The 27,355-nt window shown below is 40.2% G+C and overlaps 1 protein-coding gene across 11 annotated transcripts in view; it reads left to right on the top strand.

Annotated features, from left to right (window-relative positions):
- DOT1L (DOT1 like histone lysine methyltransferase) overlaps nt 1–27,355 on the top strand; it is a 77,844-nt gene that overhangs the window by 18,729 nt on the left and 31,760 nt on the right. For 9 of the 11 annotated variants that reach the window (XR_003926184.2, XR_003926183.2, XM_030034236.2 and 6 more), the window contains exons 3-11: nt 1,308–1,382; nt 3,626–3,689; nt 5,293–5,521; nt 8,898–8,992; nt 11,655–11,717; nt 19,979–20,034; nt 22,753–22,832; nt 24,199–24,267; nt 27,170–27,276. Coding sequence is in view for 9 of the 11 variants with exons in the window: in XM_030034236.2 (XP_029890096.1) it covers nt 1,308–1,382; nt 3,626–3,689; nt 5,293–5,521; nt 8,898–8,992; nt 11,655–11,717; nt 19,979–20,034; nt 22,753–22,832; nt 24,199–24,267; nt 27,170–27,276 (838 nt within the window). In the remaining 2 variants the exon portion in view is untranslated. Of the gene's footprint in view, nt 1–1,307; nt 1,383–3,625; nt 3,690–5,292; nt 5,522–8,897; nt 8,993–11,654; nt 11,718–19,978; nt 20,035–22,752; nt 22,833–24,198; nt 24,268–27,169; nt 27,277–27,355 lie in introns of those variants that run through there. The other 2 variants (XM_041128118.1, XM_041128120.1) reach the window with 2 other exon arrangements.

Here is a 27,355-nt window from a genome sequence, read left to right as displayed (position 1 = left end):
CACTAGCTGAAGGCAAGGGGAAAACTGTGTTAGAAAGCAGTTGGACCAAAGTGATGTTTCACAACTGTGTTCTAAGCATGATTGCAGTGAATACAGTGCGTTAGAAGGCTTTCATGCTGCCTTTGCCTGTCTTGTGCAAAGTAACTGCAATGTGGTTATGAAAGTGGTGGGTAAAAGAATGTAAAGAAGTATTTATCTCTTCAAGCCAGTGGTAGACAGCTGTTGACTGCCCATTCCCGTAATTTAAGAGAAAAAAATTTGCAGAGGTCAGAGTCCTAATGTTTTTAGGGAGATGGGAGATATTAGTCAGAAGAGAGTCAGCTAGAGATGTAGAAGTTCTGGTTTTTTTACTTGCCTATATATTTATTTGATAAGTGAATCAGCCAGAAGGAACCAGAACTGTTGGATCTCTAGTCATTATTAATTTTTTTTCATCACTTTAATAGTGAAGCATGCATCAAGGTGCATGAGGAAGAAACTCTCCTGTTCCTATTGGAATTCATCCTATGACATGCTCTGAGGTTTTTTGATGATGATAGTGCTTTCCCATTTTGATGCTTTTCGAGGAAAGTGTGTGCAAAGTTTGTGTGGCTTTTAAGTTGTCTTTGAAAGGAATTAATCTTCCTACATTCCAAGAGTGAAGATCTCTTCTGTGAGATGCCATTGTCAAATGCATTGCAATCTGGTGGGTGCGCGCTTTCCATTCCTAATGGCAACAACATACAGGGCTTTGTTAACTCAGCATGTAAAACGGATCTTTTATCAAAATAACTTTTGAAAATGTGTTTTGGGTTGGGTCATGTAAGGTGTAAGAGTAGTTTAGAGCACTACACAGAGGAGAATATCCTTGCAGTGAATTGGTTGGTGGCATTGGTTTTGGGTGCTGTAGGAAATGTCTCCTCCACATTCAGCTTTGTCAAAGCTTGTTACCATATCAGAATTCTTTTGAAATATTGCATTTCTGCATTACATTTTATGTTAGATTAGCATCACCCATGGCTTTGAGTATTTTTAGATGCATTGAATAAATTTATCACCTTGTTTTGAAATTGTGCCATTTCAAGAGCTTTATACTACTGCCAGTGTCTATGGGCACCTTACTGTTCATTCAATACAAATGCGAACTATTGCATCTTTCCAGTTAGCATTTTGTGATGTCTGCCTTACTCCTAACAATATTGTGATTTTTCAGGTCTGCTGCAGTATTCTGTCTTTACATATAGCAATGCCAGTCTAGAATTGAGACAGACTGCTTTATTATACTTAATTAGACCTGTTTTTATTAATTATTTCTTCTCTCGTTCCAGGTGGGTCTGTGAAGAAATCCCAGATCTCAAGCTTGCTATGGAAAACTATGTTTTAATTGACTATGATACAAAAAGGTGAGAGGAGTATTTTTTTCCCACCAGGAGGACAGGCCAGCTCGGTTCATAGTGAATCAGTTTGTAACTGGTTATTCTTAGACACTATGAACTGAAGTTTTCTTTTAGAACTGGCTTCAGACTCTGCAGAGTTATTTTGGTAGGAAATGTGTAACAGCAATATTGGCAAAGGCTGTTGGATTAAGGACATAATTGGAAACTCCACACAGCAGAAAGTTGAGCTCTGGTGTACGTTGGAATTACTCACTCCAAAACAATGATCGGTATCTGCGCTGTTGGACTGCGTCCAGTGTTAGGAATCTGAATGGCACTGAGGTTTCTACTTTTGTAGTAAGTAAGAATTCCTGTTTAGAATGTGGCATGCCAGAGCTGTCTGTCAGCGCCATGTCCTCTTCCTGCCATGACTGTGGGAGGTTAACCTTTCCCATCCCTCCTCTGGTTAGGATTCAGTGCAGGTGGGATGCTGTTTGGGTGGGGGGCTAAATTAAAAGGCAGCGATTCATACAGGTCTTCTGGGCAGTTCGAAGTAATTTTAAGATGCTTGTAGTTACATGTGAATACCTATTCCACAAATAGCTTAAAATGAATGTATAGAATGTGGCATTCACCTTGAGGCTGGGAGAGTCAGATTCTGACCTGTGGTATATCTGTGGAGAGGTCTGAGGTTCTGTGTATTGACTTGGCTGTACTGAGACTGGAAAAAGATGACCCTCAAGCTGTGGTTTACAAAAACCTCCTTAGCTGCTTTCATGGGAAAGGCTGAATTTGTTCAAGTCCACAGCACGACTAAACTTTTAGAATGAGGTTTACAGATGAAACTGCATCACTCAAATTAATCACTGGCTATTGTCCTTAGCACCAGATCCTTGTATCATGATCTACTTAAGATGTTGCTTCCTACTCTCTTAATTTCATTTTAATTGTTTCATTGCAAGACTTGTTAGTCCCTCTCTTCCTCCTGAAAAATTCAAAAGGAGAAATCAGGTTCGAGCATCCCTTGTCATCAAATCTATTAACTTGGATTTGTGGATTACTCACAGTGACTGCAATGCTGTAACTTTTGGAGTTTTGGCATCCTCCCTGGGCATGTTTAACTGGGTAGCATCAGTGTGGTCTGCAGCAATGCTGAATAAAAGAGAAACCCATCTGTTCCTAAAAGTCACACCCCACTTACCTTTCTGTAGCTTTTCAGTGAACTCATAAACCTGTAAATTTGGTAATGGTTAGTGTTTTTACTTCCTTTGAAAAAATTTGTCAGAAAAATTACTTGTAGCAGATAGACTGACACATGGATGTGAATGAAAAGGAGTGGATTATAGAAATGCATGTGCTGTGCAGGCCAAAACCCATTTCAGCCTCTTGCTTTGTGTTAATGTGGAAATAAGTATAGGCAGTTGAAAGCTTGAAGTCAGCAGTCTTCCTTGGAGAGGTGTCCTAGCCAGCGTAGTGGTAATCAGGATCACAAGAGACTGAAGAGCCACTGCCTTCTGATGTCCCCTGGTCACCCCACCCCTTTCCAGATTTGGGGATGGCTATGATTTAATTATCTTACTCCTGCAACTCCTTATATTGTTGGTTTTGTGTTTTGTTTTTTTTTTTCCTGCTGCTTTGTGGGTTTGATTATGTAATGGATGATGTTCCTAGTAATATCTTTTCTTCCCTGGCCTGAGATGAATTTATTTAATCCCCTCAGCTTCTGTCATTAAGGCATCTGCCTGAATTGACTGTAATCCCAACCAACCCATGAAGCAATCAGTATGCTTTTCTGATGGGTGAAATTTTAGGTTGTGTCCTGGGTCTGTCTTCATTTTCAGTCCCAGAGTTAATTTCTAGAAAAGTATCTACTGTCTCAGGACTGATTATCATGGACAGATGATGGAACAAAGGAGAAAAATTTACAGATGTCTTAAATTTCTGTGCAGCTGAGAATATGGAAAAGAAGTAAGAGACTATGAGAATACAAAACTTTCTAATAAGTCATACTTTGATTTCAGTCCTTTTCCATTAATTGAAGAAACTAATATTATTTGTCATGTGCTCCTGGTCTACTGGGGAATTTTTTTAAAGGAAACTATACAAAGTCCTAAAGCTGTGCATGTAATTACATGTTCTGCAAGAAACAAACCCTAAATAGCCACCTGTTTAGAGTATGTGCTTTTTTCTCATCATACAAGGTTGTATCTTCAAACCTGCCTTTTAGAGCTCTGTTTTTAACTGACCCTGCATTCTTTCTCCCCACGTAGCTTTGAAAGCATGCAGAGGCTTTGTGACAAATACAACCGAGCCATTGATAGCATTCATCAGTTGGTATGTATTTACCTTTGTTACGCACCATCATGTTTATCTAGCTGGTTTGAATTCACATATAGTGAATAATATCCAGAAAGCGGTGACTGACTTAGCACTGGATTATATGTGTTACTCTAGTTGCATCACCAGTATTCAGCACTTTCATTCTTTTGGGGACTTGAAGTCTGATATTAAACCATATTTTTTTGATCACACCTGGGCAGCCAAGGAGTTAGTATTGGAAGGACATTCTTATAGGAAGAAAAGAAAAAAAAAATTTTTTTTCTTTCGCAAACTGTAGATTTGTAAGCTATTAGTCTTTAGTGTGCACTTCTGGCACCATTATTCTGGCACTTTGAAATAGCTGAGTTACCTTTAGGGGGAAGAAAAGGTTTCTCTGCATTTAGCATGTAGATATTTCACAGGGGTTTATCATACAGATTTACTTTTGCATGGGGAAGTCTGTGGCTTATGGGTACTTAAACAATCCATATGAACTCTCCTGTGTATTGTGGAAGTGATCCATGGCTTAGGAATTTCCTTGCTTGCCACTCAGTTCAGCTGCTCTGTTCTGCAGGATCACTCTGGCGCAGGATCACTCTGGCAAAACTAGAACGTAATCTCTTTTCAAACCAATTTAACAAGCTTTTTGGTTTCTTACCCCTATAAAAGGTTGAACCGGAGGAAGCAAAACATGAACGATGAATTAATGTTACTACTCTGTTTAATTTTGAAAGTATAGAAGAAGTTTTTCTCTGCTGTGCTTGTGGGAATTATTTGAAGTGTGCAGTATTATGGCAACAAGACTTTTTTTGCCAGGCTTTCCTTGACTTGGTGCGCCTGCAACTCCCAAAAACTTGTGCCTGTTTGATTCAGGTGTCTTCATGTGTACGTTGGTTAATAGCTAAAAATTTGAAGCTATGCAGCATTTGCAATTGCTGGCTGAAATGGCAAACGTGATTGGTTTCATTTTCTTCTTGCCATCTGAATCTCAAGCAGAAGAATGTTTATGAGGGATCCTGGAGCTGTCCTTTTTTGTTTGTTTTTCCTTATCAAAGGGAGAGGTAAACATTTTTAAAACTTAACAAGTTTTATGTTTAGGGCAGGGTTTTTTCTGAAGAAGAAAGGAAGCTTGATTTCCATCTCTTTCCTGCCACTCCCTGTTTGAGTACATATGATCCCTCCCATCCTACAGTTCCTGAAAGAAAATGAAACTGCTGTTACATTGACAGTACAGTCAACATCAGTTCAGTGGTGGTCAGTAAATAAAAAATAAGTGAACAAACTTTTACACCTACTCCAACTATATTCAGTATTAAGCTTTACATTGCCTATTGATGTTTACGTCTCCTTAATTTCCCCTTTACCACCTATTTCCAGCAGGTATATTTGAAATTACCTCTTAGTTGAGGTGAGAAAGTGTAGAGCAATCGGTGTTGCGTAATTTCTTTAGTATCGTTCACTGTTTTTATCTTTACAAAGCACCTGCAGACCAGCTTGTGAGAGAGGGGATGGGAGGGAATTTCTCTCATTTCTACATTATGCCAATGCAGCCTTGTTTTGGTGACGTTTAGTTGTCCTCACGTTGGGTTCATATCTTCTTCCTGCTCTTTACCTTTAGTGGAAGGGAACCACCCAACCGATGAAACTGAACACTCGTCCCTCCAACGGGCTCCTCCGGCACATCCTGCAGCAAGTGTATAACCACTCGGTGACTGATCCAGAGAAACTTAACAACTATGAGCCCTTTTCCCCAGAGGTTTACGGAGAAACTTCCTTTGACTTAGTGGCCCAAATGATAGATGAAATTAAAATGACAGAGGATGATTTGTTTGTTGACTTGGGCAGTGGTAAGTGACCAATAACTTAAGTGGGTTTTCTTCTTCTCTTTTTGCTTGCTGTTTCTTCCTTTCTTTAAAAAAAAAAAAAAAAGTGAAATTTGGAAAGTAAACCAGGACTAAGGATTGTGTTACAGGATAAGCACCTTTTCTAGATAATCCCCAATGATGCTCCTGCTTTTTAACACAAGATTAAATAGACCAAACACATCCCAGACGTTCTCCCCTGTGGTGTTAGTGAAATGTCGTCCTACAAATGCAATAAACCCTAGTTACAGAAAACTCTTGGTTTCTGTTGCTATTGGCGGATATACTTATAAAGAAGAAACAATATTAAAAATGATGCTTGAAAGATAACAATAGCAGTTCCATTTCTAAGGATTCATCTATTTTCAGTGGATTCAGTTTATGCCCTTCATATCTGAAAATGTGATTTCTTGACCCTTCCCATGCCAGTGTGAAACACTTGGTGTTGAATCTGAAAATGAAGCAGTTTTTTTTTCCTCTGACATACTTTTCAGTGTATCAAAAAAGACTATAGTTAGCTTTAACAGCTGCCTTGTGAGACCCCACAAAATCTAGCTTACAGCCTACAACTGCATCTCGTGAACAGGTTAGAGTCTTAAAAGGAAATAGATACTACTAGTTGGTAAAGAAACCAGATAAACACATGTGGAAGAGATATACTGAGTAAGAAGATGATGATGTTCTTTTTGTTGCTAAAATCTGGTTCAGAGCAGGAAAGGAGTAATAAGAATTTCCCCTTTTACTGGATGGGTTGTAAAGTTTTAAATGAAGTATGTTTTGGTTTTGTTGCTGGTATGATACAGGACTTCTGGGGAAAAATATTTTAAAATACATTCAGTTGTTAAAAACCAAATATTTTTAAAATTTAAATACAGCAGGACTGCCATTCCCCAAAAAAACTTAATACATGTCCAGTCAGGGATTGTCAGTGATTTTTATTTATTTATTTTTTTTTTTTACCCCCCTGCTTCCTCCCTCAGTAGGACTTATGTCTGAAATTTCCTGTTTCAATGACTTATGTTCAGATGAGACATTTAGAACAGCATCAGATCTGAAAAACTATTTTCCATCTGGTAGAAAAAAATTGCCATAGATGCTTGCAATTGTTTGTTGAGGAAGGTTAAAGAAGATCATATCTGAACCCCTGTAGTGCTGCTGATTATGTAACAAGCTCAAATGTTAGCTACTTTTACTTGCTATCCTCAGAAATAAAATCAGGTATTTATTGCTAACCTCCCCACTTTAACCTTGGAGATTGACCAACAGTATAAAAATTCACAGTCTAAAAAGCCTGTATGAAAGGAATGGTTTAAATTCAGAAGCCTCTGACTTTTAGTGTTTGGAGTACTGAAACAATTAAAACCAGAACATAGTTGTTGAGTTTGTACTGAGGGAGTAAACTTTTTGTAAATAGTAATCAGTGCAGTATTGAGTGCAGTGTAAATGAAAACACTGTCATAGCATATTATTTCTATCAGTAAATTTTTATACCGTTCCAATAACTACATCCATACAGCAGTGGCTGAACAGCGGGGCTAAACCCCCACCAGGATGCTGTGGCTGTTCTTGTTAGTTTTGTGTGTGATGCCAGGAATATGTGGCTCGTTGCAGTAGGAATTTATGGAGGTATGCGTCATTAGGCTAACTGAAATTACAATACAGTTCTTGCAAGAAGAAAAGCCAAAGAAATAAAAGATTAATAACTTCTTATGCTGTGTCTTGTGATATCTGACAACACAGTGTGTTCTTGATCATCTCTTTAGTCTTTGTCCTCCTTGCTCTTCATAAATAAGAAACAGTGAAATGGTTCTGCCTCCGATCCTTGATTGTCCATGTTCTCTCCCCTGCGGAAATTGGTACATCCATATTTGCACGTGTCTAAAATATGCATGTGTATGCAAAATGAGACTTGGCGAAAAAAACCCAAAACCAACCAAAAAAAACCCAACAACAAAAACCCCTGTCAGCACTACAGTTCTCATTGTGCCAGACAACATTATAGTGGTAATGGTTTAAATGCAGGAGTTCCACCCCTTCAATTACCAGTGCCGCTTCCTGCCGGCAGCCAATGAAATGGAAAACAGCAATATGTTTTCTGTGCAAATGGGCTATCCTCTTAGATTCACTCTTGTTTCCCATGTGGTCATCTGCAGAATGATTAAGCGCACTGGTGAGACAAGAATGCATTTTGTGTTAGTCATAGACAAAAAATGATGCATCAATGTACTATTGATGAATATTGGATGTTTTAAGAAAATCTGAAGTGACTGCTTTAACAAATGTGGAATGACATTGCTCTAGTGTGTGCAAAATGTGGGTCGCTCATACAGAGAGAAATCTAATGAATATTTTTTCTTTTTTCTTTTTAATGTAAGCTGGGGTGGGGGAGAGGGAATGCATTCAGGCGAGGTGTAGAAATGGCAGCTAATTACTGCTGGTAGCATCTGATGCAAGTAGAATTTGGAGTGATGGGAAGTTCATGCATTTTTAAGTAATACTTAGTCTTGCCAGTGTAGTGGTTGCTTCTGAAATTTTGAGTATTGAACCCTATAATAATTTCTAAAGTAGTATTCTGAAGTAGCTCATCTATAAATAAGCTTTACGTGTTCTCAGAATTTGTGCTGTGTTTCTTGGTGAAAACCAGTATAAATATTGCTAGACTATGACAAACGTTTTAGCCAATCTTTAAATTAATGACGTAGGTATATGACCAACAAGCATTTGTTTTGGGATGTGGTAGGGTTTGTCTAACTGTTTGTTCAATTACTTAAATAGTGAATTACAATGTAAAAACTGTAGATTTGATGGAATGCATTTGTGTGCATTTTGTGGACAAAAATATTAAAATGCAGCTATTCTGAAACCTGTGTGAATTTGTAAAAATGAGCCTGTAATATTTAATAGAAGTAGCCATTAATAATTATCAATACAAACATTGCTGTAAATGTTGTAGTCTTATGCTACTATCATAAAAAGTGCTCAATGTATTGAAAAATGCAAACCTCAGAACTACAATGCTAGAAATTCTTTTCTGTAAGAAAGGTGAAATTGCACTGCTTACTTTCTAGTTAGGATGTGAACCCTTTTTACTGAAAAACAGGTTGTTAGTATTTCACATCTTGTAGGGAAATGGGACTTTTTAGTAATGCACGTTGCCTTGAATCTGCTTTTCAACTGAGAGATAGGCAGAGTTCATATGGGAACTGTCAGACACCACTGGGAGTTGAAATTGTGCCCTGAAGCCCGGTCCCACAGATTACCTGCATTTTGCCTGTTGGCCTTTGCTCTAAAAGCTCTTATCTCCTCTTGCAGTGGTTTTCTACTGAAACTTGTTCTCAGGTTTGTTTTTTCTTTCCTGCAGGTGTGGGTCAGGTGGTGCTTCAAGTGGCTGCAGCCACAAACTGCAAACATCACTATGGTGTGGAGAAAGCTGATATTCCAGCCAAATATGCTGAGGTGAGTGTTTTTTGAAGTGAGTTGTGTGTATATGCCTTATTTGAAGGCGAACTCAGTGATTCAGGATTACTGTTAAGTGCTGTGCAGGAAGAAAAGCAGAGTCTGAGTCCTAGTTTCTTTTGCTTCTTGGGTCAGTAAGACCTGGAGCATGGCATGCTTGGGGAAAGAAGCGTATGTCTGGTTGGTTGCTAGCAGTGCTTGCGGAGTGCACAGAAGGAGCATTAGCATGTTTCTGAAGTGATTTGAGGACCAGGAGATGTAAAACTGTTTTAACAGTAATGGTGCAGGACCTATTTGAAAGGAAGTGCAGTGTAAGCTTCACCTGAACACCTGCAATCATTCTGTGTCTGAAATGGCTCTAATATAGGGCTTCCAGTGACCATAGCATTAAGCAAATCTAGGAATGAATTCACCAAACAAATAGTTCTTAAAGGCTTTAAAGGCTATGTTTCCGCTTACGACAGCGATGACCCTTTTTGGTGTCCTAAAGCTGAAGTTCAGCTTAGTTATTAAACTGTTGTAGGCTAATTTATGAGGCCTGTGTTGAGTATTTGGTTAATAACTGCTTAGTAAGCACCTAAATGAAGTCTTATTATAAGAAAACCATAATGTTTAGTCAGGCAGGCAGTTTTCTTTACACTTCTTCTAATTCTGTGCCAATGGGGACACACAAAGATAATCGGTTCCAAGGCAAACCTGGAAGGCAAATGAGCTACAAGAAAACAATAAAGGTTAGTCATGCCTTACCATAAGAAGTCTACTTTCTTCAGTAGACTGAACAGAAACTTATCCCTCTGTATTGTTAAAACAAGCTGACTCAGTCTGTACAGGCTAGAAAATTATACCTTCGGAAGGAAGGGGAAAAAAAAAAAAAATCCTTGATCCTCCTTTTCAGTGGTGTGGGCAAAAATGCATAAACACATTGGCAAAGAAGATCAGACAAGGATCTAAAAATCCATTTTTTTTCCCCTGCCGTGCCCCAGTGGAAATTTCCAACTGGAGTGCTCTTTGTAGTCCCTCTGCGTGAGCGTTCTGGTTTCATTAGGGAGTCACTTGCAAGGCCTGGACTCCTGTCTGTGTTTAATAGTAAACTTAAAGATCACTGTTAAAGAGGGAAAGTTAAATTCTCACTTTCACTAATAACCCTTCATGTCATTGTACAAACACAAGGCTTTAGTGAAAATGGTTAGCAAACAAAAAAATTATCCACAAATTGAGTATTAGGAGTATTAACTCATGGGGTACCTTCAGTTTCAGAAGTAGCCCAGTATTTCATAAGATTACTGGATGAACTAAATATACTGCATTATTCTTCTGGTTACAGACAATGTCCTGTCACATTTAACAACTAAACAGCTGCTGCGGTGTCAGAATGTGTGAAGCTGCCTGTGTACAGCTAATCTGCCTTGTGCTGTGTGTAATGGACGAGTTTTCCTCCCCATTTCTGACAAACATTTGTGGAAGGGATTGGATTAAGTTTCTAGTTAAGATTGGCTGTGGCAACGCATCTCTGGTTACTATGATAATTAATGCAGATGACTTTGAAAAGCTGCAGCTAAAGAGGAAGAATCTTATGGATTTGTTTTAGTGAAGTTGTCTTAAAAAATAGTAAAATGTAAGTTCATACAGCATATGAAAATACTGAAGATTTTTGTGAGTTATCCTACTATGCTTTGGAGTGCTTTTGAAACATAAAGAATTTTCAAACACATCTGTCAACACACACTGTTTTATTGACCTGCTGATGGAGGTCTCCACCATCTCTAAGTTGTCAGTGAAGCCAGAATTCCTGCTATGCTTCTCCCTTATCTCCTTTCCCTGCTACTTTGGGCCCTCCTGTATGTGGAGTCAAATCCTAAAGATCAGGAGGGTTTTTTCAGTCTTCCAAGACACTTGAGTTTCATTTTCAAATGCGTTGTATAGTTGTAGCTGGACCCTCACTGCCACTCTATAGTAATGACCTGTGGTGCATATTGTAAATTTATATAGATGGGGACAAGATTTGTAAACGTGGAAATGCATATTTGTAAGGCACCAAGCTATCCTGATGGATGAGATTTTTGATTCCTTTCTCCGATATTTGGGCAATGGAATATCAGTGCCAGCTACAGGGTTCCATCCTCTGCAGCCGTAGTCTTCCTGGTTGCTCCAGCAAGTGTGATGCTCCTTCTGTTGCTGTTGCAATGCTTTGCATGCCGCGCTCTGCTTTCTGATTCACCCTAGCAGACCTGTCTTTATCCCGTTTGTTCCTTTGCTATCTGGGCTTAGACTGGGCTGCATTCAGTGCCTCCTACTCACTGTGGGATTATGTACTGCAACACGGTGGCTACTTAAGGTTGAGCCATTTTTAGTGCTGAGCAGTGTCAACTCAAATTGCCTTGCTTATAACATGTAAGATTGATGAAAAGGGGGGAGAGAAGAAGATGCCAGCTTTGACTTGGCCCTGATGAAGCAAAGGTTTTTTTAAGGAACCTAAACTACAGTAGTTGTCTGTCTGCCTATTCTTTGAATGTTAATGGCACCCCCCTCTCCCCCCAGACCAACCAACCAAACAGTCTTGGGGGTCAATGAACGCTGTCAGAGCTGCATCTCCTTTTACTGTGATGTAACTGGTAACACGAGATGTCCTAATAGGTGGTTTTGTTTTTCCTCCCTCTTCTAGACGATGGACAGAGAGTTCAGAAAGTGGATGAAATGGTATGGGAAAAAACATGCAGAATACACAGTGAGTGAAATTCAGCTGAAAAACTTTGTGATCCGTGTTGATGTACAGAATTTGCAAAGTCCTCTTCAGCCTTTCACCAGCCAAGCAGCAGTATGAGTCATATCTGCTTCCTGGCTTTTATCTTGATCCCGAGGATGGTGTTCTCCAAGACATTGTCCCAGGCCCCTCTCTTTGTCTTTCTTGACATGTGGTATGGTGTTATTAGGAGCACTTTCAGATCTCTTCAGAAGCTCTTGGAAGATTTATTCTTCCAAAACGTTGTCGTTTTACCTGGGGCTGCCATGTGTCTTCTGTTTGTATTAAATCTCCTTTTACTCCCCACTCCCCACCCCCCACCCCCCTCTCCATGGTCCGGGGGTTCTGCTGGGTAGACTATTGAAAATGGCAGCGCCTCCTTGGGTTTCTGAAATCCCCTGCTAGAAACAAAAGCTGAAGCTTTGGTTCTGCAGGCAGGTGAAAGTGTGGTCACCTGGGACAGGTGGTGGAGGGGATGGGATAGCAGGGGTTTCAACACGGGGGAGCATGGGGTTGAAGTTCTGGATGAATGCCAGCACTGTGAAATCAGAGCAGAAAACGGCAGGATCAGTTAACAGGATAGGTGGTTTGTAGTTGGATGTAAGGGGTGGGTTGTGGGCTCAGAAACTCAAGAAGGATGGTGGGTGGGTAGTTCTGATTTGGAAGGGATGGGAATTAGATGCTCTGAGGGTGGAGCTAGGGCAGGAGGAGTAAATGGATCATCACATGGTGTCTCTCTACTTGGGGCTAGGGACACATGTTGAAATAGCTTTCCCCTTCCTCTGAATGTTACTTAAGCATTGTGGATGTGTTTTCCACTCTGTATGATAGTGTGGAGCATGTGCAGTCATACACTGTCTTGTGTCACTCCCTCCCCTTTTTCTTTTCTCCTCCTTCTTAAATGTCATTAAGAAAATCTGCTCCCTAGTTAATCAATTTCCAGTGATGAAATGTATGTAATCATAGTACAGTAGGAACCCACTGGGAGTTTTGAAAATAAATGTATTTATGCTTCTCCTACCACTCGCCTATAGTCAAGGAAGAGGCTGGATGCATCAGGGTTGTTCCCTAATTGCCCAGAGAAGTTGGGTCACTCTTTCCTGCTCAGAAGTTGCAGCTAGCAATGTGTACTGCAGCTGAAGTGTGAGCAAGTGTTTGGGAAACTACTTCTTCATTTTCCTGTTATACAGAGCCATTACTGCTGCGTTACTGGAATGGTTTGAACCACATGGCTTTCAGTGTTCCAGCAGTGTGGGATCAAATGGCAGGTGGTAGATGGCCAGCCTTTATTTCCCAGTTTTCTGTGTCTGCTGGGATCACTGGTGTTCTTTAGAGGGCTTATCTTGTAATGAAGTATGCTACAACTCTCCCTTTGGGAAGCAGGCTGGAGAAGGTGAGAGTGCCACCTGCCTCTGTGCACTTTCTTCCTGAAATGCCTTTACTGTATAGCGTGATTTTCTTCAGAGGGATGCTGGGCCTGCTGTGGGACTAGTTTGTAGCAGGATTGATATCAGGCTGCTAACTCTTTCCTGCTGTGGAAACACTGTGAAAGCTTTACTTTTCATGAAGTGGCCATATGGCATTTTTCCATTGTGTCACCCAGCTGGCATTACATGAAAGGAATTGTTACTGAAGATACTCTGCTTATGAGCTGTGTAATTTAAAGAATAGGATAGGAACTTGGACTAAAATATTGAAAGCATATTGATTGCCGTAGGCAGCGAGCATTTCCATATTGTGCATTCCAAGTGACAGAGTCTGGTACTATATTGAAACAAAGCTACTTGTTTTTTTGCTCGGTTCTTTGGCTTTTATAACTGTTTTCTGAAAAGTGTTTCAAATAAAATTTCTCTTGAGTATGGAGTCTGCTTTTCCAGGAAGAACTGAACACTTGCAGCACTTCTTGACTTAAGGAAAGTTGGTTTCCTATCATCTTGTCGTAGTGATGCTTGAAGATAGATTTTGGTCTTCTACACGTAGGCACGCAGGGCAGATTTTATTTAGTTTTTACTGCTTCATCAAACATGCTAGGCTTACATTTGCGTTTTTTTGCCAAACAGTATATTTTCTTTAGTAACTCCTTAGACAGCACCTTCTATAGGTGACTGTCGTTAAGCAGAGAGCAAACTTGGCTGCTAATGCAGCTAGAAGACACTGGAAGGCATGGAATTGAAAGCCTGGGATCTTTATCTTTCTGGAAAACAATTTTGTCCCAGCAAAATACTTAATGGGGTCCCAAAATTCCAAATGTTGGAGACAAAGTAAGCACAAATTGAAATAGTCTGTCATCAGCAGAGCTTAACTTGTGAATTCCACTCTAATGTTTTAGGCAGTCATATGAAAAAATAAATATTTTGAGAAGAATAAAGTGGTGGAGGAGGGAAGCTTGGCAGAAGTTCAGTGGGAAGAAGTCTTGGATCCCACCTGCAGCTTTGTCTGAATAATGTGGACGGTGGTTTTGACTTCATGCACATAACAGCTGCCTTGATGTAAAAGTAAGAATTGTACATAAGGCAGCAATATATCCTGGAGCTGGGCCTGCAGGGGTTTTTTTGTGTGTTTTGTCTTTTTTGGTTTTTTTTGGTTTTTTTTTTTTTTTTTTTTTTTAACAGCCGAGAGCCTAGTACAATTAAAAGTTTCCAATACAGATGGATTTTTGATTTCTCACTGAAAAGTGATCCGCTGCTTGTCTTAAGTCTTGTCTTGTCTTCTAGCTAGCACTGTGCTGGTGAGGCAACAGCTGATTGCACTTACCAGCTCTGCAACCATCAGATTTACTTCCTCGCCTTCCCCCTAGAACGTTCTTGTTACTGCTGGAAGTTCTGAGCTTAGACACATGAATTATGGTGAGCAAGGTCCAGTGACAACATTTAAAATAAACCCTGATTGTCCAGGTATATTTCCATTCTATTTTGTCTGCAATCATAGAAAAAAGTCTCTTTTGAGAAATGGTTCCATACAAAATACACAGAGTCACATATATGCAGATCTTTTCAGTAGAACAAAACATCATTGCATAGTCACTTTCAGATGCTAATTGCATGTTATTCTCCAGTAGCTAGTGGCAAAGTGTCCTTAGGCATGTTGGATGCCTAAGGCTTCTGCAGAGCTACAGCTGCTAGTAATGGGTCATTGCTGCAGCTATAGAGTGGGAAGATACATTTGGGATGAGAGGAGTGGGAGAAAGGTTGCTCATCATACGTTGGCTTGTAAGTCTCCTGATCTCCAGCTATTGTAGGTAATCGTATCTCATAATCCTGTTAAATGAAGTGAGTTTCATTTTAAATGATGAGCTGTTCAATCTCATGATTCTAATTGGAAAAAAAAAACCCCACACCAAGAGAGTACCACTTCCTGATAAGAATCTTTCTTAGTTTTTATATTCAACTGATATGTTTCAGCTTGCTATAAATATTTACATCCCTGTGCTATGGCTGTATGGTCACTGATGTCCAATTCCTGATCGGTTAGGGATAATCATATTCTTTGCTAGTCTTCTCTTTTGCATTTGGAGGGAATGCATTATACTTCTAGGGCTTTTTCATCATTATAATCTACCTCAGTTTTTTGGACTAGGATGTCCCCCTTCCAACACATCTCACTTTGTTTCAACTCCTTTTATCTTCTTGTTTCTCTTCCCGTGGAACTCAGAAGTCTCCAAGATTAGCCTTACCCCATTCTTTTCAAGAAAACTGTTGTCTGAAGGAAAAGAGAGACTTCTCTAAGGTCATTAGGCCTAGATAATTACAGAGTCTTTCTTGGGGAATTTCTGCACATGTGCAGTCATCAAATTAAAAAGTGGTATTGCAATTAAGAGGCAGATGGGTTTTCATGGTTTCTAACTGTAAATATCCTCATGTGGCCTCAAAATCAGAGCCATCTCCAGGTATCTAGGGCACAATGCTGAGATTGCCATGTAGCAGAAAGTGCTTAAGTGTTCTTCCTGGGGTACGCTTGAAGAAAGTTTTCAGTGTGTCCTCAGTGTCTACTACGTGTTGTACTCTTCTGCTAGGGGAAGGTATTCTTCCAGTCATAGGTTAGTGTAGGTCTCTGCAAGTGAAGTTGGTGGTAGCTGCAGTCGTACGTTGGACTGCTGCTGAAGACAAGGATTTGTTTTGTTTTTGTTTACTCAGGGTTGTTATAACAGAATACCTTCTCCTGTTCCTTAAAATTTGTTTTAGCAGTAGGTGGAAATCATCTACAAGTCTTCAAAATAAGTGCAGGAAAACACAGGTCAGCACTGCTAAAGGCTGGGATTTTGGCTGGATGGACATCTTTGACACGTGCTGGCTGTGCAGAGAAAACCCCTGTAGCTTCTAATTGGGGAAGATGCTCTGTGGTGCAGCCCTGGGGATTAGAGGTGATATTTGTTGTGCATAAATCAGTGGAAGCCTGGCATCTGTAAGTTTGCAGGCTTGTCTCTGAGTTTGGGGTGCCCTGTCTGGCTTGTTTTCCTGGAAATCTCTGTTCTGAGCAAAAGCAGAGTGATTTGTGTAGGAGTTTCATTGTCTCTTGTTGCCTGATCCCAGCTGCTGGTTTGTGGGGTAACTGACATCACCTGTACTTAAAACCTTCCATTGCTTAACAGTACACTGCAGCTGAGGAAAGGGGGCAAGATATCTGTTTGTCCCAGATATTTTTGAATGCCCTATTTCAGCGGGAAACTTGATGTTTTGGTATTTGAAAAGCCCTCCAAACGTCCCCTGTGGCTTTGAAATGATGCCACATTTTGGAGGTTTGGATTCATGCCTCCAGTTATTTTTGAAAAGAACAGGAACCTAAAAATAACCATGTGTACTTTTCCAGGCAGAAATGACTGGTTTTTGTGAGCCAAGTGTTTGCATGGAGGCTGCTGGAATGAGGCATTCTGCGTGTGAATTTATGGCTTTGTGTAGCCGGTCAAACAGAGCGTTACCAGAGAGACTCCCAGCTCAGCGCTGGGGCGAGAACGAAGCCCTCCTCCGCGGCAGAGGGGCTTGACCTTCATAAACTGTTGCTCTGCTACGTGATGAATGCGCACCCGCTGGAGTGTACCTCTTGTTGCTTCCCCCGGGTGGCGACCTGCTGGTTTTCTTCCAGTTACAGGAAGAGTTACAGGAATCAGATGCTGTTGAGTGTATTTCTGCAGTATCTGTAGAGCAAATAGATCTGTTTGAAAAACCTGAATAAAAACCTGTTTTGGCTTCTAAATTTAGAAACAATGCAGGCTGGCAGCTCGCTGAAGCGGATTTCACTGAGCTAATTATCCTTTTAGATAAAGCACGTCTCCTGCATTGTCTAATCAGATGAAAATATCTGGATTACAGATGGTCCCTTCCATTCATTATTCACTAAGGAGATTAAGTTTCGCAGAGAGAGGAGGAACAGGATGGGGGTGGGGACACTGGTGGGAAGAGATTGAGTGCATCCTGGTAGCTGTCACCGCTGCTTTGCACGGGCGTCCCTACATGACCGTAATGGACCATGTTCTTCTACTGGTTTAGCTACTGCAGCCCTTGGCCAGGAGTTAGTTAGCTGGAGTTTCCTTACCAGTTCTTGTTTTGCTGTCAAAATTATTGTAAACCACAGAGTTGACTGGGATTTTGGGGGGATTTTGTTGGAATCCCTGTGTTAGTTGATGGGGAAGGCCCTACTTACTTCCTTTTAGGCCATGATTTATTGATCATTGCTCCCCAAGTACAATAGGTGAAGAAACTGGTCGTCAGGAGTAGTCAATCAGATAGCTTTTGTACTCTGTTTTGAATGTAGCAGACCACTGATCCAGGAATCACTGTCTTGCTTCCAGAGGGGGAAAAAATAACCAATTTTCTCCCAACCACAGTTGACCATCTAGTTATTTCTGTACTCCAGTATTTTTCCTGGTGAGATTTTTTTCCCTCAACTATTGGCTAAGTATGAGCTAGGGTAGCATTACAATACAAAAATAGATGGGTTTAAACAGGACTGTGGTTCATTTGAATTGTGACATGGCTGTATCTTGCGAAGTAGACAGGGGGAAAAAGTGTTCAGCCTCCATGTGTTATATCAGGTTAAAGCATGGAGATTTTGGTTATAACTGCGCTCTTCCTAACCACATAGGCAGGACAAACATATAGTGTAACTGGATCCAAATAAAGTATAACAGCCACTTAGGTTAGATTTCAAGACCTTTATATGAAGCTTAGTATTTCAAAATAGTTTCATGTTACACTGGTTCTTTGTTCTCTTGCTAAACTATGGCTTTATAATCATGCTTCCTTATTTTTCAAATGTTTTTCTTTCTCCTGTTAGTGTATGAAAACCTCATGTAGACATTAGAAATGGTGTGGTGTGGAGGACTGCGATATAGAAGCTGACTTGCAAAAATGGTTGTAAAATAAATATAGTTGCCTTGCGTGTGGGTTTTCTTCTGCTGTGTCTTGGTTACTCAACCATGAAACTATTTACTACCAGAGCAGATAAGACTTTGAGACAAAATTATCTCTTGAAAAGACTCTAGAGGTGGTCTTTATTCACGAATAGGGCATATAGAGCTCCAGAAAAAATGTTTCTGTATATGAGGTGAGAAAAACTTGGTACTCTTTAGAACTGTTCTGATGTTGCATTGAGTTTCTGCTTTAGATTTGGAAAATACCTAGTAGTATGTTGTTAGGTTGGATCTCTCCGAGTTCTGTCTCCAGCATGGACTTTGTTTTTGCTATAGCGGGGATATCAAAACATGCATCCCCTCCCAGCAGGTATGAAGACAGGTAGTAATTCTGTTTTAAAATCTTATTTCAGCCAAGCTGTTTGGCAGAACAGATCATTCTGACTAACTTAGTTATTCTAACCTGCCGTTTTCAGCATGTTTAGTTTCTAACACTTAAGGCTCTTTGCAAAGTTCTTGATCTCTTTCTCGAGAACCCTCAATGTTTGCTTTTCTCAGCCCTCTTGTGCAGTGTGTAGCAGCAGGGCATTTGGACTTCTGTTTTGTTTTTTTTTTTTTTCCCCTCCTTTCCTCCCAAGAAGCAGACCCACTCCTGTTGGCAACTGTGGCTTTGTCCTTCACAATGCCTCAGACAGGTTTACGTCCGTTTCTTATCCGTTCTGTGGCTCTGAGTGGTGTCAGGCTGCTCTGCTGGGATGAGAAAGCTATGGTGGAAGACACCAGGCTCTGGTGCTTCACTGAGACAGGTATTCTGGCTTAGCTGGTGAGGTTTGCAAGTAGCTTGTGTGTGTCTGCATTGCAGTGCAGGCACTTCTGTTTGAGTTGTCACTAAATGAGAATAAGTGCTGGCATGTGAAATGCTCACTTCTTTCCATACAAAGGAATATATGCAGAAAAAGGATGCTAAGCAGTCCCTGTTCTTGTTTTGATGTTCCTGAGGTTCTAATATAAGCCATCATCTTACTTGCCCCTTCAAAGTGTGTCATCATCATTAATTATATAGTTGCATATTATTTTTTCTCTTCTCCTCTTATCTTCCTCCCCCCAACCCTCCTTCTGCCTTGCTTGTGGCACAGCAAAACAGCATGGCCCATAGATTCCTCTCTCATTTCAGAAGCACGACTGAGAAAAATGTTAAATCTGTGGAAAGGCTGTGTAGTTGTGGGTATTAACCTGGGACTTGATGTGGTTTCATCAGAAAGGTACTATAGAAGTCACTGAAGTCATAACTATAATTATTTTCAAATAAGGCCTTTATGTTACTTGATGTCCAACTTGAAAGTGTTAGAAGCATGTAAGATTTATATTTAGTACCACAGAAAAATCAGATGCTTGTCTGTCCGTTGCAACAAGAGCCTGAATTATGAGCCAGTGTTTCCAGCAAGCGCTGTGCCAAATCTCTTTGCTGTGGTTCCCCCTGGGCTAAGAGGGGCTGACCGAACCACGGGGGTCAGCGGGGACTTGGAGGCACTAGCTGATCGTTTCTGGTATGGGCGCTGTACGGCATTGCTGGCTTCTCCATGGAGCACAGTCTTCACAGGGCATCGGTGATACCTGGAGACGCTCCCCCGTTCATCCTGTGGCAGGAGAGCAGCTGAGGGTGGGAACAGAGAGGGAGGCACCTCTGGGACCCGAGGAGCGGGCAGAGCTAGCTGCTGAGCTCTGGGTGCTTCGTCCTTGGTATTTCCTAAAGACTCCATTTGGCCTTATTTGTAGTAGTATCACTGAGCTGGTACACGTTTGGCCTTCTCCCAAGGAAAAGGGATACGGAGAAGAAAGGAACAATGTTAACTCTTGTGTGTGTGTGTGTGGTTTTTTGTGTTCTTTGTCTTTTTTTAAGCTGGAAAGAGGTGACTTCCTCTCAGAAGAATGGAGAGAGAGGATTGCAAACACAAGGTACAGTACAGCAGTTGAATGCTGCTTTATGAACTGAATATTTGGGAGTTTGTATAATGGAAATTGGGAGGCTGGCCAGCTTTTTATATAGAATTTCCATAGCAAATACCAAAAGCCTATCTGCCAACTTCTATACTGGCCTCTTTAGATCCTGTTTTCTGACTAGAAGAATGGGTTTAAATGCATGTCCCATGATATTACATACAAGGGTGTATCCAAGATAAATTCTGGTTATACAGAGAAGTATAAACCTCTGTTTATTTTGCATATCCTTGTAGTTAGTGTCAGTGATTCTGGCAAAACACTAGTTATCTTGGCTATTGGTGCAAACAGCTAGGTTCACTTTCCATTTAAAAAAGAAGCAAAAGACCCAAGTGAGTCTGTTCCAACTTAAATTGGGAATTCATTTAAGCTGATTGTCTTGAAGATTTATTTCTGTGAAGATCTGTACAGAGGGTTAGACTCCTTTTTGATGGTAGCAAAAAAAAGTAAATTTGTTAAAAGCAATAAAATATTATTCTGTCTTTTTAAAGGCTTTGCATTCTTTCAGCCTTATGGACAGAAAAAAAAGTCTTTATTTTTGTATGACCTCCTGGGGCACCCTGTTATGTGGGGGAGTGGAGGACAGTTATCAAAGGCGGGTCTCTGAAAGTCTTCAGCGTTGTGACAATTTATGGATTGCTTCCAAGACACTTTTAAGAGTACTCCATCAAGAAGGCGTCTGCTGGGCTGATGACTTTTGCATTATTACGTATCTCAGTTAAACTTCTGGAGGTGCCTTTTGGTTTGTGGACAGGCTTGTCCCAGCCGTGCAGCATAACGGGGTTTTGCTTTGTTGCTTGCTATTCCAAATGCACACTCCTCTGCTGTCTGTGCAACTTTCCTTGGAACAAATTTAATTATTATTTTTTTTATTTTTAGCTGAAGTACATCTAACTGCATGCAGAAATGCTGGTAGATGTTTATTTTGTATGGTATGCAGCTAACTGTATGCCTACTGATCCACAGCCACCTCGCTCTCTGATACAGAAATTCAAAAAGAAGTAGCTTTTTGCTCACAACTGTTACGTGTTTGTGTTTGTTCTGAGTGTGCCAACTGTTCAGCGTCTGCTCTCTCTAATGAGACTGCAGATTGTCTGATGAATTCACATTGGAGCCATCCAATCTTGGAGAGTAAGTTGAAGTGTTACCCTTCCTGTGAGTGTGGACCGGTGGCCAGGCTCTGAAGGGAAGGGTGCATTTGTACCAGGAAACAGTTCTACATGGTTGAGTGCTGACATGTAAGCAAGCTGTGCAGCACACAGTATTCCTGTTAATAACTGTACTTGCGGCTTAGCAATACGTGCTGAAAAGAGGGCTGAAGTCAAGGTGGACTGGGGGCTCTTGTGTTTCTGTCACGTGCGTACAAAATACTGTGCCAGAATGAACACTAAAAAAAATATATCTGGCAAGCTATGTCTTTTTCCCTTCCTTTCCTGGATGTTTTCTAGTGCCATTAATATGCTTGGCTCTTTTGCAAGGCCTCTTTTTTGGCACATGGTGGGAAGGAGGAGGAAGAAACCCCTGCTAGCCTTACTTGCCAGGCAGGGTTTCCCAAATTTCCAAGAGCAAGGCGTAGCAAGAATAACTTTTTTCCTTGGTATATAAACATTTTTTTTCATCCATGGTTTTTAATAGCTTTGGCTGCTGCTCTTAAACTCAGTGTCCTTGTTGAACATGTTTCATGTTTGGAGGCACTAGGAGGGGAGTTTTTGAACAGACCTCTTGCAAAGAAATCAGTTCTTCATGTTGAAACAATATGCCAGAATGGCTTTCACAGTTTATGCATGCAGGGTGCCCGATGGCTTCCAAGAGATCTTGAGGACTCTTGTTGCAAGCTGGTAGGAAATGGGTACCAGGGATAATTAGACCAGGCCCAGGCTCTTAAAAATAAAGGGGTATTTCTTTTTTAATCTGTGATGTGTTCTGTTTCTTTCCCAAACATTTGTATAATTTGTGTGATTCTACCTATGTGCAGGTTTCTGTGTTTCCATATGACTGTTTTTTTTCAGGAACAAAACCCCCTCATTGGATTTCCTAACCCAGAAAGAAAGATACAACTCCTTTGTTGTGGGTTAGGGTGAAGTGCTGAGTTTAGGACAGGGAAAACATGCTGAGAGATGTCAGCTGTCTTTTTGCATTATGGGGGAGTTTGGAGCTAGAAGAGAAAATATATTTTGATATTTTGCTGTAATATTTTAAACGCACGTGAAGAAGTAATGGGATGAAATGTGTGTCTTGTGTTGGAGTATTGCTTTTCATGTGTGGATTAACTACTGTAAGCGTGTTCGTAGTTGCTGTGTTGGTGTTTGATCTCACTATGGCAGAGGGGTGAAAACATTTTGCACATTGTTTTTATGTTGAAACATAAGGTGCAAAACTCAGCTGTATGCTGAGAGGAACTGTCAGAGCAGGATGCCTTGAAAATTTTTTAAATGTAATTATGTGGGCAGTGTCTGTGAATGCTAAAGGTAGGGTACTGTTTTGTCTTACTGTGCAAGAAAGCATTTTGTTAGATGGAAGTAGCTGTATAGTCAGGGACGAGCAAGTGTTTTTCAGTTTTGTAAGTGGCTGTAAAGGCTATAAGAGACTGTGACTTGTGGTTGGGGGGTAGTTGTGTGTATACACTTGGGTGCCATTTGCCTGTCCCTGTTCATTAACTAGACCATTATCTTGCAGTGTTATTTTTGTGAATAATTTTGCCTTTGGTCCTGAGGTGGATCACCAGCTGAAGGAGCGATTTGCGAACATGAAGGAAGGTAACAAATCGAACTTAAAACCTTTTTCCATTGGTTTCCTGCTTACTGTGAGAGCTGGTGTTGGTAAGGGCTTAGTTACAGCCATCAGAAGCCAGGTTGGTGGGTTTCATTTGGTGCCTTGCGGGCAAGCGTCTGCACTGCAATAGTTATTTCCTGGGCTTTTTACTGCCCATCTTAATATCTCCTCTGACCTACCTGATTACTTGGAAGCAGCTCTGCATGTGAAGACTCTCTGTGGAGCTCTGTTGGGGTGGGAGGAACTGCTGGTCCTTTCTTACCTGTTCGGGAAGCCGACAAAACATGTGATGGCCAAGACTGCAAATCTTCCTGACTGCATAGTCATGGCTTTGTATATCCAGGTTCTGTAATTGCATACTGAATTCAGTTACTGGATTCTCCTATTTAAAGTCATCACATTTTAGTACTAGGTATTAACTAATAGGTATTTAAGTGGGGCACTGTCACTGGATGTCTTGTGTGCTTCTTGAGAGGTTGCATTGCAGACACTAGTGACCAGGGATGCCCAGTAACCCCACTGTGGCCCTAATGTTGCCCGAAGTGTTTTTTTTCTTTCCTCTTAACCACTTGGATGAGTAACAATTTTATTTGGTTATGGCAGAAATTAGAAAAATAAGTATTTCTGAAAAGAAAAATGTGTGGCATGAACAAAGAAGCTGTGGCTTCCCATATTACAGCTTTGTGCTGAAGTAAATAATGTGACTTTTGGGCTCTGTTGCAAACCATAAAACCCCAAAACTTAAGCTGTCGTCTTTAATTTTAAGGGTTGATTTTTTTTTTTTTTTAAACTTTTGTTTAGTGATGGCTTGAGGGAAGTGGCAAGGTGGGGAAGGTTCAAGTGCTCTTTACAAAATAAAGAAACCGTAGTTCTCTTTGCAGAAGGTGCTCAAGCTCTGTGCCTTGGGCTGAATGACCACAGATAGCTGTGAAATGGAGATTAGCGTTCTTTTAAATAAAAGGGCTTTGGAGGCTTGTGTATAAAAGACACTAACTAGGAATGAGATAGCGTGTTCCTAATTGAAATTTCTATAGATTGCCACTGAGAATTAATGCAGTCTTTTTTTTTTTTTTTTTAAAGTGTTTTCAGGTATGTCATTTTAAAGTGAGCCTTGGGGTGTCACCTCATAGCTACCTAGCAGGACTAATATCCTGACTTTCTTGGATGCTGTCAGAATGAGTGTTAAGTAATTTTTTTTTTTTTTTTGGTAATGATATACAAGTGGTAGTTTTATTAGGGCTGCTCTTTAGGGCTCTGTACTAGGTTATATTTAACACGTAGTAATTTCTAGAAGAAACAGTGGTAGCTGACTGCTTTTTTTTTTTTTTTTTTTTCCCTCTCTTTTTCCAGGTGGGAGAATTGTGTCCTCAAAACCTTTTGCACCTCTAAATTTTAGAATTAACAGTCGAAACTTGAGTGGTATGATTGCACTTTTTATTGTTCATTACAATTATGGTGTATTCATTATCTGAACATGTCTGTAGTGGGTTTTTGTTGCTCTTTAAAGAGTTGTGTAAGTAAGTAGAAAAATGCTGTTGTATTATTACAGCATACATGCCAAAGTGTTGTGTATTTAAAATCAAACAACCCCCCCCACCCAACACTGGAACAAACAGACGCTCTTTTTATGGGGTTCCTCTTGCTGTGTTTAGATGTCTATAATGTCAATGTTTCCCTGGCTGGGCATCTTTTTATAGTTGAAGAGAAATAAGGTGTTTCAAGGGCGTGATTCATTTCTTTGACTACAAAGTGCTGCAGTGACTAACTTGCATGCAAGTTCCTTATACCGTAGCTGTCTAAATTTGGACAGGTAAATCCCACCAGTCATGATTTGTAAGGCTTAGAAGCTGAAATGTTCAACTTTGAATGCCTTGTCTTCTGTACTGTAAATTGATCAAACAGACCTATCCCATAAACACCCAGTTGCTGTGCCTGTTTTATTGCCAACAAAGTTTTGTGTTTTTCTTCTCTTCTGAACATAGTAGACTTGATATTTGCCAATGTTGTCCTTTGCAAGTATGTGAACTGCAGTTTAATGAGATTTTGAGATTACTAACACCCCGTGTTGTTGGTTTTGCTTCTGACCTTTTTTCAATTTTTATTGTTGAAATTTTTCAAGCAAAAGAACGATCCAAGCTGAGTTTTACACATTTATTGTGTCCAGTGCAAAACATTCCCTAGGTTTAAAAACCGCCTTATTCCCCTCCATGTGCAAACATGGCAAGTAACATACTGAGTTACAAATCTCAAGCTGTGTTTTCTGGTTTTGGCCTGATATGGTAAACTGCTTTTCAAGAATAGTAATTTGAAGACCGTCATTAAGGCATTTCACTGAAATAGTGCCATTGTGAGTTATTTTTACTAAGCTTGAATTGTTGTGAATGTCCTGTGCATCGGACACCCAAACCTGCCCTTCTCCTTCCTGTTTGATATTCTTCTGTGGCATCTGATTGTTTGGACCTTATTAACCATTGGGTCCTGGCTTGCCAATCCTTTGTAGGCATGTACTTGAAAATAAAAGGAAAAAGAGGCAGAATGGTACTCCTGGAAATCTTCAAACCACCAGAGAGCTGAGATCAGTCTGTCAGTTTGCTAATAAGACAAAGAGTGCCTAAGTAAAGCCTAGTACCTCTTTTACAGCACACTAGAACTAGATGAAATACAAGAAGGCACTTCTGAGGTTTCAATTAGGAGACCTGCCTATGTAAATAAATTTTTTTGGCCTCTCAAGCCTCCTCTTTCCTGGCTTCTGACCATTTTGTTATCTCTCTCTTTGCTAGGTTTGGGAGACTGCAGTTATTAAAAATGTGGTGCAGAGGCAAAGGGGCCAATGTGTACTACTTTTTTCACCTAATAAAAACCCGGATTATGACTGTCAGTTGAGCTAGTTCTTTATCCTATTTCAGCTTTCACCCCAGTGTGGATTCATTGGGAATGTTTTCTAGAATGCTGAACTTTTATATATCAACAGTTATTTAATGCTTAATGTGAATGTTGATGTTAAAATTATATAGAGATAGCTAATTAAGATTTGGGTGAATGAGATTTCTTAGCATAAGAATAGATAATAGCTTCCACTAATAGGAAACTCTTCCAGGGATTCAGATAAGAGGTCCTGAAAAGAAATTACCTACAAACAGTGGGGGAAAATTGTGGGAATAAATTTTAGGTCTTAATCCCATTCTGTGACCATGCTGTATTTGGGAAATAGCAATATCAAATGAACATGCATGGGATGTGCTAGGCCTGGGGCTTGTTCCAGTCTTAATGGCCTGTTCTAAGTGACGCTTCCAGGGAAATGTCATCTGCTTATAGCTTGTGGCATCAAATGTGGCCAATATCCTTCACATGCAGAGAAGGTGATTCACTCTGCTGTGCTAGCTTTATGCTGTTGCCCTACAAGGTTTTTCATAATACTTTTATTCAGCAGGGTTTTTTTTGTGCCTGAGTATGATTTGAGTCACCTGGCTTGCCTGTCTATCTAATGTTTTGATCTAAAGTATGAACAGTTAAATAATTTAAAAAATACAGTGGAAAAGATAAAGCTTTAAGAAGCAGGCAACCTTTTTTCTCAATACCGTTTTTGTCTGTAGTAGTTCCATCTGGAAAAAGAAATGGAAATGTGGAAAGAATTGGGATAAACCAAAACAAGTATTAAAATGTGGTTAAAATAGTGGTTGAAGTTGCTGAATCCTGAACCTTGCTTTTTGACTCTTCTGGGCAATTTTCTATTTGATTAGAAGTGTGCTGTAATTTCTTCTGCAGTGATGCCATTCACTCAGTGTTCAGTGGTTATGGAAATGCTTAGACACATCCCATACCTATTAATTCTAGGGAGCAAAACAAATATAGGCAAGAACGCAAATACAAAACATGTTTGTCCCCAGTCCAAATATAGTGCAGTTACAGTTTACATGGGTTGGATCTAATGACGTTCTGTTGCTGGTTCTATCTAATTAAATCCTGCCTGTTACTACAGTTGTGTTGTTGCTGGGTTCCTTGCAAATGTTGTCTGAGACACAGGAAAGTTCTGTTTGTTAAAAGCACATAATTTTACTGTAGAATGGCTGACTATCTCTGAAGAAATGAAAGGTAGATCTTCCAAATTTCTTAAGTTTTCTGTAGGGTGCAAGTAGCAAGAGAATAAGAAATTGCTTTTTAAACTCACTGCAGTGCTTTCTTCTAGGACATTGCTGTCTGAATACAAAATTTCTTTTTGTTTTGAATATGACTTTACTGTTGCATGGCTAGTTTCAGCTGAGTAGAACTGAGTGGCAAACTGGGCGAGCTTTGGTTCCCTAACTGGACTTTCTTCCTTTAGATATTGGCACTATAATGAGAGTTGTGGAACTATCACCACTGAAAGGATCTGTGTCATGGACCGGGAAACCAGTTTCTTACTACCTGCATACTATTGACCGAACCATAGTGAGTATAAATACAGGCCAGTAAATCTGTGGCTGCTTTACCTTCTCTGGAGTCAACATGCCAACTTCAGTTCCTTGTT

Source organism: Aquila chrysaetos, chromosome 12, assembly GCF_900496995.4.
Source record: "Aquila chrysaetos chrysaetos chromosome 12, bAquChr1.4, whole genome shotgun sequence".
Taxonomy (NCBI): Eukaryota; Metazoa; Chordata; class Aves; order Accipitriformes; family Accipitridae; genus Aquila; species Aquila chrysaetos.
This window is presented reverse-complemented; position numbering and strand designations above follow the sequence as displayed.